Source organism: Zeugodacus cucurbitae, chromosome 5 (assembly GCF_028554725.1).
Source record: "Zeugodacus cucurbitae isolate PBARC_wt_2022May chromosome 5, idZeuCucr1.2, whole genome shotgun sequence".
Taxonomy (NCBI): Eukaryota; Metazoa; Arthropoda; class Insecta; order Diptera; family Tephritidae; genus Zeugodacus; species Zeugodacus cucurbitae.
Genome location: NC_071670.1, coordinates 28,378,595 through 28,393,676, shown reverse-complemented (window position 1 = coordinate 28,393,676; position 15,082 = coordinate 28,378,595). Strand labels below are relative to the sequence as shown.

Sequence of the window (15,082 nt, the reverse complement as noted above, 5' to 3'; positions counted from 1 at the left end):
AAAGACCGAATAATATATCAGCTTTTATACACAATGCAAAATTTTTTAATAAAAGGTATTTTTAAGTCGAATTTTCCCATTAACCGGAAACTTTTCTAATGACCGAACATCAAAGATCCAGTGTACGGACATCTATATTTTATAAGGAAATTAAACGGTATTTAAGATAAACGAAAATGTTTATTGCTAATTAATAATAAAAATACAAACTATCAGCTTCGGAAATTAGTTTGCGATTTTGCGAGGAACTAAGCCTTTATTTCGAAATTTATATGATAGTTCAGTGACTACTTCGGAAGCAATTTCATACCTATTTAAACTCTTGAACTGGGTGGTTTTAACGCATCTTGAATAGTCGACAGCATACGGGTCAAAGGATACAGTCCGTATTTACGAAATCCATTTTCAATAGAACTTTTTTAAGTATTGGACAAATTTCTTTCTTAGTGAAGGCCTCCTCTACATGTTCACTTTCTCATTCTCTGTTTTTCCCAGAATACTTTTACGGGCTTAAATACGCGAGATCGGTTGTATTATATGTGTTGTAAATAATAGGCATCTTTATATTTTGTTCATTTAACCATTTATTCGATGTCTTTATCTTTTGTGAAATGTGATATGAGACCTAATTTGAATGAAAACTCATACCCTTTTCCCGTGAGGCGATCTTGAATGGTGGACTTAGGAATTCCAATAATTATGGAAGCTTTTCGGAGGGTTAATCCATTATTTCGAATACCTGCTGACGACTTCTCCTTAATTGTTAAAAAAAATAGAAATCGTGTAAAAAAGATCTAATTTTACATAAAAATCTATCTATTCAGTGAGAATTTACACTGTTGTTGTTATAAACTTTTCTGGTATTATATGTATGTATATGTACGGCTATAACCGCGTAAGCGGTTTCTACGCCAGTTAAGAAGATATGTACATATTACTGTTAGAAGGAACCAACAACAATGGTAAAAAATAATAGATTTCAAATTTCCGTCATTAATCTCTGTCTTCTTTTTTCTTACTTCTTCATACAGCTTCATTTATTTGTATACGTACTGAAATTGATGCAACCTTTTCACTGGCTTTCAAATCTAAAATTTGTATTTTTTAATTTAAACCTAATTTAAAATTTATTAAATTCTATTAACAGCAATGGATTTGTGACGTATTGACGTATGGAATTTTGATTTTATTGCAAAAAAGTATACATTTAAATAACCGTGTAAAAAGGAGATCAACTGTACTAAATATTTACAAACACTTTTTTACGCACAATAACTTATAATTCTTACCTGCAATGTCACTACAAAAAAAATCTTTAATAAATGCAATTATAAGAAAATTATGCTTGGCATATCATCATACATCGAATTCAGCTTTGATTAAATTATTTCTAAATATGCTAGTTTTAATGTTTTTTTATTATAAATGCAAATGCAAAGTGAGTAGTGTCCGATCACTGGTATACTTACCCTATATCTCTAAAAATATTACTCGGATTGATTTGATATTTTTGGATAATATTTTTAACATAATGTACTATCTAATAAGACAATTTTTTTTTTATTTTTAGCGGGCACTTCCGCTTGAAAAACGCTGCAATAGTCGGAAAGCCTGAAACTAAGGCTGATGCGAAGTTCCCGACAGTAAACTCCCCCACCTATTTTTTTCCACCATCTTCGACCAAACCGTGAAGAAGCCGAAAGGTACTTTTGTAAAATTTTTTACCGTAAATGGTAATTATTTTGTTTCAGATAGCACGAGTTTCTAGGGTCATTTTCGACCGTAGTATGGGTATTGAAAAATGAGATATTTAAGAATTTAGCACTGATATTAAAAAATTATAAGCTATTATTATTAACTAATATTGATAATTCAAATTTAGGAAGATAAATACGAAAGTATATTTTACATTTTATTTATAGTGCACTTGTAATGATAATACAATAAAACTTCTTTGTAGAAAGTAATTTATGACACAGTGCAATTTAAAAAGTCAACGGAGAATTACACTGCGTTATATACGATATTTTTAATAATTGCAATGCGAATATGTTAGTCAAGCACTTAGTAATAATAGGTAATGATTTTTATGTATATGAAATGTCAAGTATCAATCAGGAAGTATAGAGATTTTTAAGAAAACTGAATCAAATACTTGCAGTGAGGATAAGTTAGAAAAAATTCACAAATAATGATTGTAACAGTGCTTCAACGGAATACTTAACAATTCAGTAGTATTATAACAAATTAAAAGAAAGAAATGTAAGCAATATGAAAAAGTTGATTGAAATAAAAAGTACGATTAATGAAAATGTAATTTTGCCTTATAGTTACTAAATGTTCTAAACCAAGGTGTTACGCGCGAGTTGCCTATATATTTTTAATGAAGTCAATATGATAATCTTTTAATTTAACTTTAGATTAATTTGGCAATGCTAAACACCATATAGGCCCTCATTTATATTGTATATACAGAGCACGTTTACTAACTGTACCTAACATATAATTCTTAGAGTAATTCTTTATTTAAAATTAAAGGTATCTTGACTTTGCTGATTTTGCTGACGTCTATTTACGTGCCACACGTAGCTAATTTGTTTTGTTGTTCCGAGTTTTCAATTTTAAATCAAGTGTGTATCAAGTAAATAAGCATTTGATATCTTAAACACATTGTCGACTTCCATTGATATCAAATTCTCACTATCTCCTACCATGTTTCATGAGGATAACAGGATGGATCGTCAATTAGTTAATGTATATAAATATATATGCATATATCCACGTGTATATACGCTTTAAATTTAAGGCGTGTCAAACACCTGCATTGTGTCATTTAGCATTTATTCTCCAACTTAGACCTACAGTTGTTTGTTTAAGTGTCTAAATGAACTCTCATTTAGGTGGCACTGGCTTTGGGGAAATCTTGTTCGTTCACGTTCAGAGCGAACTTCTTGGCTGGTGGTTGCATATCATGCTGATCAGCATCTAAGTCAATCTAAACAGAAAAAGAATAAACGCTATAAAAGACTTTTCAGTAATTTAATTGTTAACTCACCTCCATTATAACGTTGTCCTTCTGTGAGTTGATATTGCTATTATTAAACTTGGCTTCGTCTTTGGCAGACTTTGTTGCGGTTGTTTCACTTGAGGTTGTGGTATCTGACTCATCAGCGATAACAGATGAAATGGCACTAACGCCGCTGGCTGCTGCGTTTGCCGCAGGTAGCTCTCTCTTTTTTGAGTCGTCTTTTTTATTGCTGTTGTTAGTAGTTTCACTTGCTGCTGCAGTAGCACTAGCACTTGCTGCAGTCTCTTCTTTCTCTGCCTCGTACTTTTTCAGTTCCTGGTCCAAGTTGTAACGCCGACGATTGCTTACGAAAAAGGTACGTACGTGAGCTTCAGTCTTCGTGCCAATAGTTTCAGCTATTGTCTGTAAGTGGTTGTTACGCATCAATTTAACGAATTAACGTTGAGTTCAATGTGGTTTGAAATTACCTGAAAGTCTTTGCCATATTTGCGCACACCCTGTACAACGAGCAAAATCTCATCGTTGGACCAGCGTGAATTGATGCGATTCGTGTTCTCAACGGGGCGCATGTCGTCTAATCCCTCTGAATTCTTACGCTTTAGCGCGGATATATTTTGTTTATTTAGTTGCACCTGAAAACCATTAAATAGAAATTTAAGCGATTGCCACATAATTCTAGAACACAATTCGACCGAATGAGTGAAAAATATGAATGATGAGAAGCGTCCAAGCGTGAAATGAAGTTTAATATATGAGCGTTCCTGATTTATGAGAGCAATGACTGATGTTTTTCTATTCCTGATTTTAACTTATGGAAAATTGGTTGCAGAAAACTTAAGACGGTCGAGTCTACGTAAACGGAATTGATTCAGATTTTAAACGAGTAAAATGCTTTCAACTCAAATTATTTCGATAATGTTTTTGGGCTATAACAACAAAAACAGTTAGCCTTTTCAGCTGTAATATGGAACATAACATTTTGCTTCAGAGTGCGATTACTTTGATAGTGTTGTGTTTTCAGTAACTCGTGTGCTTTAAATATAAGCAACATAAAAATTGGCGCTTACAATGGAACGTATGTATAAAATGTATAGTTAAAATAAAAACAATTTTTCAAATGGAAATTTCGAAATCCAATTTCTTACTTGGCTCAATAGTGAAACGATTTCCCTGTCTGTATTAGCGAGGAGTTCGTCTTGATTGTCATTGGCTCTGGCCAGCGCCACAATATCGTCGTGATTGATGTACATGCCGCGCGGTGGTTTACGTTTATGTCTTTCAGCATTGCGATCACGCGACCGCTTACCAAAATATGGACCGGAAGTGGGACGCTTATTACCGGTACGTCTGCAGCACGCCATTCAGGGTTTTTCGATTTTGTTTAACACAACAACAACGATGACATACAATGATAAAGAAGAATTTAGCACGTTACGTTTTCAATTAAAGAATTCAAGAAATGTATATGTACCTCCAATGGTGGTGGCAACTTGAACATAGTTTACCGTGTGGCGATGCATTAAGCACACTACATGGGACTCCACAATTTGTGCAACAACCGCTCAAACCTGCTGAGTCTGCATTGGAACATGACGAATCTGTATTCGCCGTATTGGGCGGCGTCTGTTGGCGTTGATGTTTGATACCAACTGCCAGAGCACCAACATTGGCAACTAGGCCACTGTCTCGTCCTGAGGCGATCATATTCAACGAAATAGTAGCCGCTATGTTATCACTGTCGGCCTCGCCACCACCAATGCTGCTACCAGAAACACCACCGTTTTCGTTCAATTTATTCAATTTGCTGGGTAAATCGGCAGAAGTGGCACAGCCTATTTTCGTTGGATCTTGAAATCCGGAAGTTGAGGCCAATGCTTGATCCTAAAGGCAGTTTTAGGTAATTTGTTGAAATGTTGTTGGTAGGTATTGTGTGTCACGAGTGTGCGTGTTGCGAAAGGAAAGAGAGAGAGATAAAGAGAAAGAGACAACGTTTAGGCCGGTTAACTTGGCATAATTTACAATTTAACTAGTATCTGCATCAAAAATAATTCTACTGAGGTCATAAAGAAGTCATCAAACAAAATTATTACATGTGTTCGAAAACAAAATGCCAACTCGAAAAGGCATGGCTAAATTATGGCACGGCACGAGCAACAACAACCAGACAAGGACGCGACGCGACACCGATATACATACATACATTTGCATAAATCTGAATTGAACACAGCGAAAAAGTTTCTCTACCAAACTTTGGGGCATTACAATTTCATTGATACATGTAAAAATATATTTTGCAAGAATGGCGAACTAGATCTTCAATACAAAAAAAAGTTTCAATAATAATAATAATGAAATGCAATGGGATGGGATGAGGCATAATGATGAAATGAAAATTATAAATGACAGTATAAAAATTATTATATAGCATAGACTTGCAGTTAATATGAATTTTGAAAATAAATGAAATTATTTTTTATCAGTTCCAAATTTTTGAGGCGAATGAATGATCCATGACTTATAGTACATAAGTTTAATATTTGGATGTGAAAGTAACAAAATAATTTCTTTCAAATAAACCCTACCTCCATATACTTATAAAATAGACTGTCCAATTAAAAAAAAAATTAAAAATTTAAGGCAGTAAATAATACAATTTAAACGTATGTACTATAAAGAGTAACGAAAAGATACGAAAATGAAAGAAACACATGAATTTTGTTTAATCTTCTCGCAGACAATAAATGGTTTATTGATAATTATTTATGTACTATGTATATATACTATTCTATCATTTACTGTTAGTAGAAATTCTATAAACAGTCTTTAATTATGAATAAGATCTTAAAAGCTAAAATTAACTAACAATAAATACATACAATTAAGTATAGTGTACTATGCACTCCATTTTAGATGCTATGAGGGAGGTTTTCGACCACAAGGCTATGCAATACACCTCGTCCTTCATAATGGTTACTAACATTATATCAAAAATTGTTGTTTTTGTGCACTGTGGTCGAAACGTTATTTCTATTTAAACATAAATAAACATTTTTTATGGTACAAGTAGATGTAAGTAATTTGTTGATGAGTCGAATTTTTGTTTTCTTTAAAATGTTAACATCAATTAGCTACTTTGAGCTCCCTGATTTAATCTGCTTATGTGTTACTATGATAAGATTCCCTATATTTAAAATCATAATAACTGATTATCTATGGTAGTTATATAAATACAATTATAAATAAATGTTAGTGCAAAATATAATTTAAAACCAAAATAAAAATTTAATATCTAATTATATACAACTAACATTTGTATATTTTGTATTACTTTTTTATTTACTAAATATAGAAATTTGCATTTATTGTTAAACCACTGTAAAACTAGAGAAACCAATTTCAATTTGAATCTGACTCATGCCTAATATACGAATATTTTTAGCTAATAATTACCTTGTCATCTGTGTCAGATTCTTCATTGCTACCGTTTTCACTGCCATTTTCTGAACCTTCTTTACTTGCTTTTGCTTTCTCCTGTCGATCCATAACGCTTTGCCTGTGGCGCGTCTTCTTCCATGAGTAATAATATTTTACCAAACTAGCGATTGACTTGTCGGGCAACTATAAATGATAGATATAGATTTACAACATATATTAATACAGTGCTTCGTTGACGACGATTTAATATTGTTTAAAATTGCTTAATAAATATTAAAATTACCATTTGCCGAATGCGGTGAAAACTCTTGCCGTGAAACTGAAAAGCTTGTTCGAAAAGCACTTTGTCCTCTACTGTCCATTCATCGGGGAAAGGTGTGAAGTTAGCCAAATCCATAACAGCACGTTCCAAATCATGTTTGTGCCAGAAAAGCATACCCAATGCCTGTTCACCATTGTAACCGTATTTCTCTTTAGCGACTGATATATATTCTTCAACTAAAATATACAAATTAATTAAATTAATTTTTACATATAATTTGATAATTTTTATTAATATAACTTTAAGATATACTTTAAAATATAATTGAGTTCCTATAATATTTCTACTTTATTCATCATTTGCAAAATATAATCGAATATCACTTATATGTATATATTGTCAATTTGTTTTCAAACAAAAGGATAATTATTAATATAGTTTTTACCATTAAAGGTAGACTTAAGGCATTATTAAATTGCTCAATATCATAGTGCGTAAATGCTAAACTTAAAAAATAAATCCTACTTACGTTTTGCATCGGGTATTTCCCTAGTAGGTGACCATACCAGCAGTGCTCGATCATTCAAGCCCTCTGGTTTACGGTCATTTTCTGGTATTAAAGCTGGACACACAGCTTGGTAGTCGCGACCAACACGAATTTTTTCTGAAAATATATTTTTAAATACTAAATATTTTCGCAATTTTTTTATTACATTTCTTCAACTAACCTTCATATTCACTCTGCTTAGCTTTGGATTTTCCATTGCGCTTAATTGCTAAGTAAAAAAAAAAAGAAGCAGAAATTAGTATTTGCTCACAGAAGATTTTTTATAAGTTTCTGACTCACAATTGTCATCGTCGGAACTAGTTTCCGGAGTTCCGGCACCACCAGCACCTGCACTGTTCCCAATATTAGAGCTTGCACCTACTGTACCACCCCCGGCAACGCCTACGCCATGTCCATTTGGACTTGGACCGCGTGATCGTCTCCCATTACGTACCAGTTCTGAATTTCTTTCAGCCAGGACCATCTTGTCTCGAATCAATTTTACACGATTTTGTTTCTCCAGTTTTGAGCTTTTGCGTAATTTTTTCCGTATCCCACGCAATTAAATGGGATATTTCGTTCTATAATGTATTAATAAAGGATCAGGCTTAGTTTTTTCAAATTTTACACACTGAATTTGCAAATTGAAATAAACTGAGAAGTCGTTTCAGCGCAGAGCAAAGAAAGTGAATAAGAAGAAGCAAGCAAACGATGCGACAAAAAAGGCCATTCAGTGGTTTCGCCCAGTGTCATTTACCACTTTTACAGCTCACTTTTGAACAACCGTAGATCGTAAATTCTTCAAACGCGGTGAAACAAAAGCGACATTCAGTTTCCCAGCTGAGCTGTTCATTTTTCATATTTTCAAAAATTCAATTTCGTTCACTATTTTTTAACACAAATCAAGCACACAACAACATAAGTTTTTAAAAGTTTACCTTCTCTATTTCTCCTAGTGTAACGACGTTGATTTAGCTAAGAAGGCTTGGTAGGTTCGTTTATCACTAAATCAAATACTACTGCAACACTTTAAATCCGTTCCACCGTCACTCTTGTATTAATTTAGATCCTACAACCGTTCAGATAGTATTATCTCCGGCAATAGTAGTCAAACTATTTAAAATGCGAGAGCGTCCCAAGAAACAACTGCAACAACCTCGCTTCTTGCCACAATCACAATGAATGGGCAGGTAAATTTCTCAGCCGCTGCTTTGTAAGCGCATTGCTGAATTTACAGTTCACTTATGAAAACGACCACAGTTAATATGTACGTAACTCTAGTAAATGAAATAAACGCACACACTTACATATAATTATTTTTGACAAAATAAATATCCTTACTAAATTTTCTTTATAAGTGAAGGATTTAAACCAATATTATTTGAGTAATATTACATTTAATTTTTAAATGACATATATATTTTGAATTTACGATATCTGTCCAGGGTATGTTCAATGTACATTAGTAGTTTTACAATTCAGCGCTGCATCATTGTCTTAGCTATGTTTAGTAAGCTGATTAATTAGCACTACGATTAGAGATATTAAACTATTAAAAATTATATAATGTAATTAAAAGAATCGATAATATATATAATTAATAAAATTAATTAATTAATATTAAAATACTAAATATTATACTCTTGTTACAAGTAAATAGAGATAGATACCTGATGCAAACGTATATCTTCATCTGACCGAGGGAATGCTGTTGAGATGGCAATTCTTTGCCGGATAAAAGTCAGGGTTTGTTTCGGTTGAGTTAAATTTATTAAATTATATATCAAATATATTACTATTATTTGGATTACTTCCAACCATAACATTAATTTAATTCTACTTTAAATTGTATTAATTTACGCACTTAAGAAAAAATATTACATTTGGGAAACATAAACACAGAAGCATTATAAATAAGTAACTTAATGTATTACTCAACATGGCATAAATGTGCTTAACTCTGAACATTCTTAGCATGATATGCCGAATTTCTTTATATACCTAAATATGTTTTTTTTTATAAATCGCTAAACAATAAAACCTTCACTTGAATGTATCTGATATATTCAGGTATCGTTACTGCTAAAGTGTAAGATTTCCAACACTGCTATTCACATATGTTACACATCTGTCATAATTTGACATTCGAAAAAGTGGTCGTAAAATGTTTGGCTTTTTTATTGTGATCTTAATTGCAAATCAGTATTTCATTTAGTAAATATTAAAAAAAATTTATTAAACTATTTTTGAGGGTCTTAATTTAATAATTTTAACTTGCAAATATCAGCAAGTTCTCAAGAAATGGCATCAGAAGTTGAAACTCAAGGAGTGCAACAGAAATCTAAAAAACCTTCAGGTAAGTCTCTTAGTTATAATAAGTTGGGAGGGACGTGTGGCGGTAAGCAATGACTAATGCTATTGATTACTTAAATCAATAATACCTTTAACTCAGTACATGTGCGTAGATGTGAAATTAGGCTTATTTTGAATTTATCTTCCACTTCAGATTCGGCTTTCAAGCAGCAGCGACTTCCTGCATGGCAGCCAGTTTTAACAGCTGGCACTGTTTTGCCAACATTTTTCGTCATTGGAATTTTGTTCATACCTGTAGGAGTGGCATTGCTATATTTTTCAGATGAAGTTAGCGAATTTGTTTACGACTATACCAACTGCAAAAGGGTTGGATACAACATGACCTGTGCGGAATATTTAACTGCAAATGTTACTGGATCCTGTAATTGTGAAATTGAATTTGAATTGCCAAAGGAGTTTACAGTAAGCTTTTCAAATAGTAAATTTAAATAAGAAAACCACAAATGAAAAGGTTCCAATTTCTAATCGAAATGATCACGATTTCCTAAAAATTTTACCATTTGTTACTTACGTTTTTGAAATTCAATGCTAATCGTTACTCTTGGATAATACATAGTTATATCCACTTACATTATGAATTTTAGACGCTTGTTTCATGACAAAAGTTATAAATAATGCTATATATTAATACCTTTCAGGGAAACGTTTACATGTATTATGGTCTTAGCAATTATTATCAAAATCATCGACGCTATGTAAAGTCTCGAGATGATGAACAGTTATTAGGCCGTTTGTCTTCGCGTCCATCGACAGACTGCATACCGTTCGCTTATGCTGAAGAGAATGGTGAGGATATACCTATTGCGCCGTGTGGAGCCATTGCCAATTCCCTTTTCAACGGTTAGTAGTGTAAAAGTGTCTGTTGTTTCTAATACTTGCTAAAATCTAACTATCTACAAACATAGATACCTTAACACTAAAATTCAATGGAGTAGAGGTGCCACTTCTCAATACTGGCATTGCCTGGCCATCCGATAAGCAAATTAAATTCAAGAATCCCCCAGGAAATTTAACCGTGGCTCTGCAGCACTTTAGTAAACCAAAGTTTTGGCAAAAAGAACTGTGGCAACTGGATCCCAAAAATCCCGAAAATAATGGATTCCAAGTTTGTTACATTTCATATTACAACACAATATATGTATCTATATACATTTTAATTATAGAATGAAGATTTAATTGTGTGGATGCGTACAGCAGCGTTGCCCAGTTTTCGTAAACTTTACCGACGCGTTGACCATTCCCAACCAGCTTTTAAAAATGGTTTGAAGAAGGGTCGTTATACTCTTAATACTGTTTATCGTATGTACTAATAATATAACATTTATTCACTGCATATTTCTTTCATACATATTTTGCATTTTTGCGGTTAGAATATCCTGTGACGTCATTTGATGGTTCAAAGAAAATGATCTTATCAACAACGTCTCTACTGGGCGGCAAAAATCCCTTCCTTGGCATTGCATACATTGTTGTTGGCTCCATATGTCTGGTGCTGGGTATCGCCTTGTTGTTCATACATATCAAATGCAGCAAGAGGTTAGTAAAAATACGCAAAAGAACTTTTATGTTGATAATGTTGAGTTCTTATCCGTTTCTATTTGGTTAAAATGCCTTAAAATATAAAAAGATAAATTTGTAGATAACGTAAAATGCATTACTCATAATAATTTTTTTTGTATTCTACATTACAGCACTACGGAAATGATAAACGTCAATCCGCGCACACCCTATTCGTAATCGCACAACAATAGCGCTGATGTGAGGTGGCATGCCGAAATGCTTATCTCAAAATAATTTTGATGTATGCACTTAGTTTGAGGCTTTAAAATGCTATACATGTGAATGACTTAAAGCTATTATAATAACTGTAGAACATTCAAGTTCGTTGGCGAAATTTGTTGATATTTATTCATTATTTCAGTTTATTGTTTCCGATGCTTCATTTCTTTTCAAACTATGTAGTATTATCAAAAAATCTTTACTTAAATTATTGTTTACACGATGTTTTTATTAAATTGTACCTGCTTATCAATGTAGTCTTCACTTGAAATATTTTAATAAAACAATTAACGAAAAAAATGTTTCTGTTTCTGATTATTTCCATATGTTCAATACAATTTAAGTATTCCATGAATAGATTTATGTAAAAGAAAATACATTATATATACATATATACAAAAACAGCTAAATGCAAACATTGTTGTCGAAGAAGATTGTGTAGGGGTATTGGAGCTGGGTAAGGATAGGGAGGTCCTTGATGGTTTGGATATCATAAGTTTTAGCCAGATATGACTCCGATTGTTTTCTGTTGGGGCTTATTTGACCACTCGCGTGAGTGTGAGTATGACCCAAGTGAAATGTTAAGTGTGAGGTTGTTTTGACTAAAAACTAGATTCTTGTGAAATAAAAGCGAACAAGTTAGAGCTAAAACTATTCATTTTGATTAAAAGCTTATTTAATGTACAAGAATTGAACTTATGGTAATTATATTGATGTACACCATTTTTGGTTAAGCCTTGAGGAAACAAAGTCGATGGTTTTCAATATTTGTTCAATATTTTTTTACAACATGTCTCGTGCCATACACGATTTCGAACCATTCAAACTTCGAAGCAAAATTATACAAACGTCAGACCATCTTTAATCGCTAATTATGTGGTGGCATTCCACGAAATTTGAATTTTAAAACCAGAATATTTAACAACTTGAAAAGAAAAATCTAAATTTTTTGCGAATTTGTACATATAATTATTTCAAAAATCTGTATATGTAGTTGAAGATCTCCATAACTCGAACTTTTGAATGGGCAACAGCGTTTAGAAATCAAATTTCACACAAATTTCCTTCCATAAATCGAACTTTTCGACCAGAGCATAATACAAAATTTAGAATTTTACTTTCGAGACACAATTTTAACACAGTTCCTATATCGTATGGAGGAAAATAAAAAATATGACATTACTCTAATGGATTTCATAAATCGTGTAACAAAAGCATGAGATACAGACATCAACAGCCAATTAATAGCAAACTGCAACAAACAAAGTTACAGAATACATATTTTAACGTATTTAAATAAAAGGTTATGCGAAATCTATATTGTATACCCTTTTGAAAAATTTATGTTTCAATGAAAATTTCTATAACTCGAAGTCTCTCTAACTCGATGTTTTTTTGTGGATTATAGTGATTCGAGTTAGAGAAGTTCCACTGTATACTATTCATTATACATATATATGTAAATACTAATTCATCTGTGGTAGTCACCATGTTGCAAAAATGCTCTTGCAGTCAAATATATTATAACTTCATACAATTAATTTTTAATTAAATTTTCCGAATGTGAAAAACATTCCAAAATCAACAACATTTTATAAATGAATTTAATGAATACAAAAAAATGAAATAAACAATTTAAATTGGGCCGAATTGTAAATCTAAAATCATTCTGAAATCCATCTGAAGACACAAAAATTCCATTAAAATCACTCCGGCCGTTTAGGAAAATTTCAGTGACAGAGGAAATATACATACTCGTATAAATAGTTGAAAATAGTGTATATATGCACAGACCTTGGATTTCAAGACAGGCGGCGGATTATTTGATTGAATTGCCTAAACCTATGAGATAGACACAGTATAATTTGGACACATTCATATAAAATCCAAGTTTAAGTCATCATTATAACCTTTCTAAAGTCTATGCAAGAATTAAAAACACTTTTTGCCGCTGTTTTAAACAGTTAAATCTAGATGGATAATATATTAACTATAGTCTCCGATTTTATAGGCTACTCAGTAAAGTTCACTGTGATCTTCATTTATCAACATCAGTGACCAGACCTCAAAACCGTTATTATTGAACTTATTAACAACTTACATATGTCGACAAGAGGGATATCAATTCCTACAACAGTTATTTCGACGTTCTAACCCTGCTTGGACCGGTTAAAAAAAGTGGGATATGAACTATTTATGAAGATGAAATTATTAAAAATTTCAATGATATTGATTGAAATTACGGCAAAATTTGGACGGAAATTTGTAACCCTACTGCTATGTGTCTGTGATAATGCACTGTTGTCACTTACCAGCACAGGTATATCGGACGCTCGACCCGTCCGTACTGCTGACTACCGATTTTGAAGGACACTTTGTGGCACAGCCTTTTGGCTTTGTGGCGCCACGCCGAGCTCATCTATTGGAGTGCCGCCTCGCTGTAAACATTGTGCCAAAGCGTATGTGCCGAGTATCGATTTCAAAAGAAATGCCAGTACCCCAATTTCAGAGCACGACACGAGAGGGGAGCGTCAATGGTGGCGTAACGGCAGCGGAAAAAAGGACAACGTCTACCCAAACAGGCGCAGACGCAGTAGACACCACGCTAGGCCTGTGCCCCAAAGTTCGACGTTGAACAGGATGAAATGTTGGTGGAGGGGTGGGTGGCGTTGCAAAGCGCTGTATTTACAAATGTATATATATGTATACTATGTACATATATTATGATATATATTCATATATGCATGAGTATTTCTCGTTTTGTTATTTTCATATACGCTCGTGGATTTTACGCGATGTAGTGTTTTGATTTGAACTGCGGCCACGAGCACACAGAGTGTGAAGAGCAGCAAAACAGCAGCGACAACAAACCTTCAGTGCAGCATGACAAAATAAATGAAACAATAATATTCTATATCCATATAAATAATTAGCTCAATAGCTGGGATATTGTGTAATTAAAAGCTAAACTACAGTGTTTTGCCTCAGCAAAAAACAAATAATTCTTGTGAAAATATCAAGTGTTTATCAATTGTGAGTCATGTTGGTCAGTTTAGTTTGGATAATGCTTGTATAATTGGACGGACAATATACTCTACGAGTACGCACAATATATGTATTTATGTATATATATATGTAAGTGTGTGTGAATGTATATACATTTACTAAAATTAACTAAAAACAAATAATAAATATGTAAATAATATACTTACATATGTGCGCCAATAACGTTTTTAAATGTTGCCACAGCACGTACTATTACAGAAAAGTATGCAAATATACAAGTAAATACAGTACATTATACATATGTACATATGTACATAGTCAAAACGGTTGTGCTATATAATGCATATGTAGATTGTGCAAGGTTGAAAATGTATATAATACATTATATATAGTATGCAAAGTATATATACATATAAAGCAGTATACATTGTTGTTATATATTTATATGGGATTGTATTTGTATATATACATATGTACATATGTGTGTACATAAGTACATACATACATATGTATATAACAATTGCACGTGACCTAAAATATTTGTGTTTATTGTAAATTCGCTAAACGATTATATAAGCGAATATCGGTTTTAAGTAATTTACAAACAACACTAACGGATAATCCAACAAACATATATGTATGTATGTACATA

The 15,082-nt window shown here is 32.6% G+C and overlaps 2 protein-coding genes and 1 long non-coding RNA gene across 7 annotated transcripts; 1 reads left to right on the top strand and 2 right to left on the bottom strand.

The window, feature by feature from the left end:
- Nucleotides 1–1,891: 1,891 nt before the first annotated feature.
- LOC105215376 (REST corepressor) lies at nucleotides 1,892–8,716 on the bottom strand. 4 transcript variants are annotated; one of them, XM_054230993.1, is made up of 11 exons: nucleotides 8,580–8,716; nucleotides 7,573–7,853; nucleotides 7,454–7,501; nucleotides 7,255–7,389; nucleotides 6,747–6,961; nucleotides 6,479–6,646; nucleotides 4,500–4,909; nucleotides 4,174–4,375; nucleotides 3,496–3,660; nucleotides 3,056–3,430; nucleotides 1,892–2,995 (listed from the first exon to the last, which is right to left on the bottom strand). In XM_054230993.1, exons 2-11 carry the CDS (start codon nucleotides 7,754–7,756, stop codon nucleotides 2,897–2,899), a joined length of 2,001 nt encoding a protein of 666 aa, XP_054086968.1. In that variant the 5' UTR covers nucleotides 7,757–7,853; nucleotides 8,580–8,716; the 3' UTR covers nucleotides 1,892–2,896. The 4 variants fall into 4 exon arrangements, with proteins under 4 accessions (XP_054086968.1, XP_011187551.1, XP_011187552.1 ...); XM_011189249.3 differs by lacking the exon at nucleotides 8,580–8,716 and adding an exon at nucleotides 8,211–8,556; XM_011189250.3 differs by lacking the exons at nucleotides 4,174–4,375; nucleotides 4,500–4,909; nucleotides 8,580–8,716 and adding an exon at nucleotides 8,211–8,529.
- A 681-nt stretch (nucleotides 8,717–9,397) lies between these two features.
- LOC105215378 (cell cycle control protein 50A) lies at nucleotides 9,398–11,681 on the top strand. Its single transcript, XM_011189252.3, has 7 exons — nucleotides 9,398–9,628; nucleotides 9,779–10,047; nucleotides 10,284–10,485; nucleotides 10,551–10,750; nucleotides 10,809–10,944; nucleotides 11,016–11,181; nucleotides 11,337–11,681. Exons 1-7 carry the CDS (start codon nucleotides 9,574–9,576, stop codon nucleotides 11,380–11,382), a joined length of 1,074 nt encoding a protein of 357 aa, XP_011187554.1. The 5' UTR covers nucleotides 9,398–9,573; the 3' UTR covers nucleotides 11,383–11,681.
- Nucleotides 10,934–14,866, bottom strand: LOC128921940 (uncharacterized). 2 transcript variants are annotated; one of them, XR_008471250.1, is made up of 2 exons: nucleotides 14,637–14,866; nucleotides 10,934–11,256 (listed from the first exon to the last, which is right to left on the bottom strand). It is a non-coding gene; the product is annotated as an uncharacterized LOC128921940 (long non-coding RNA). The 2 variants fall into 2 exon arrangements; XR_008471249.1 differs by lacking the exon at nucleotides 14,637–14,866 and adding an exon at nucleotides 13,737–14,289.
- Between the last annotated feature and the right edge of the window lie 216 nt (nucleotides 14,867–15,082).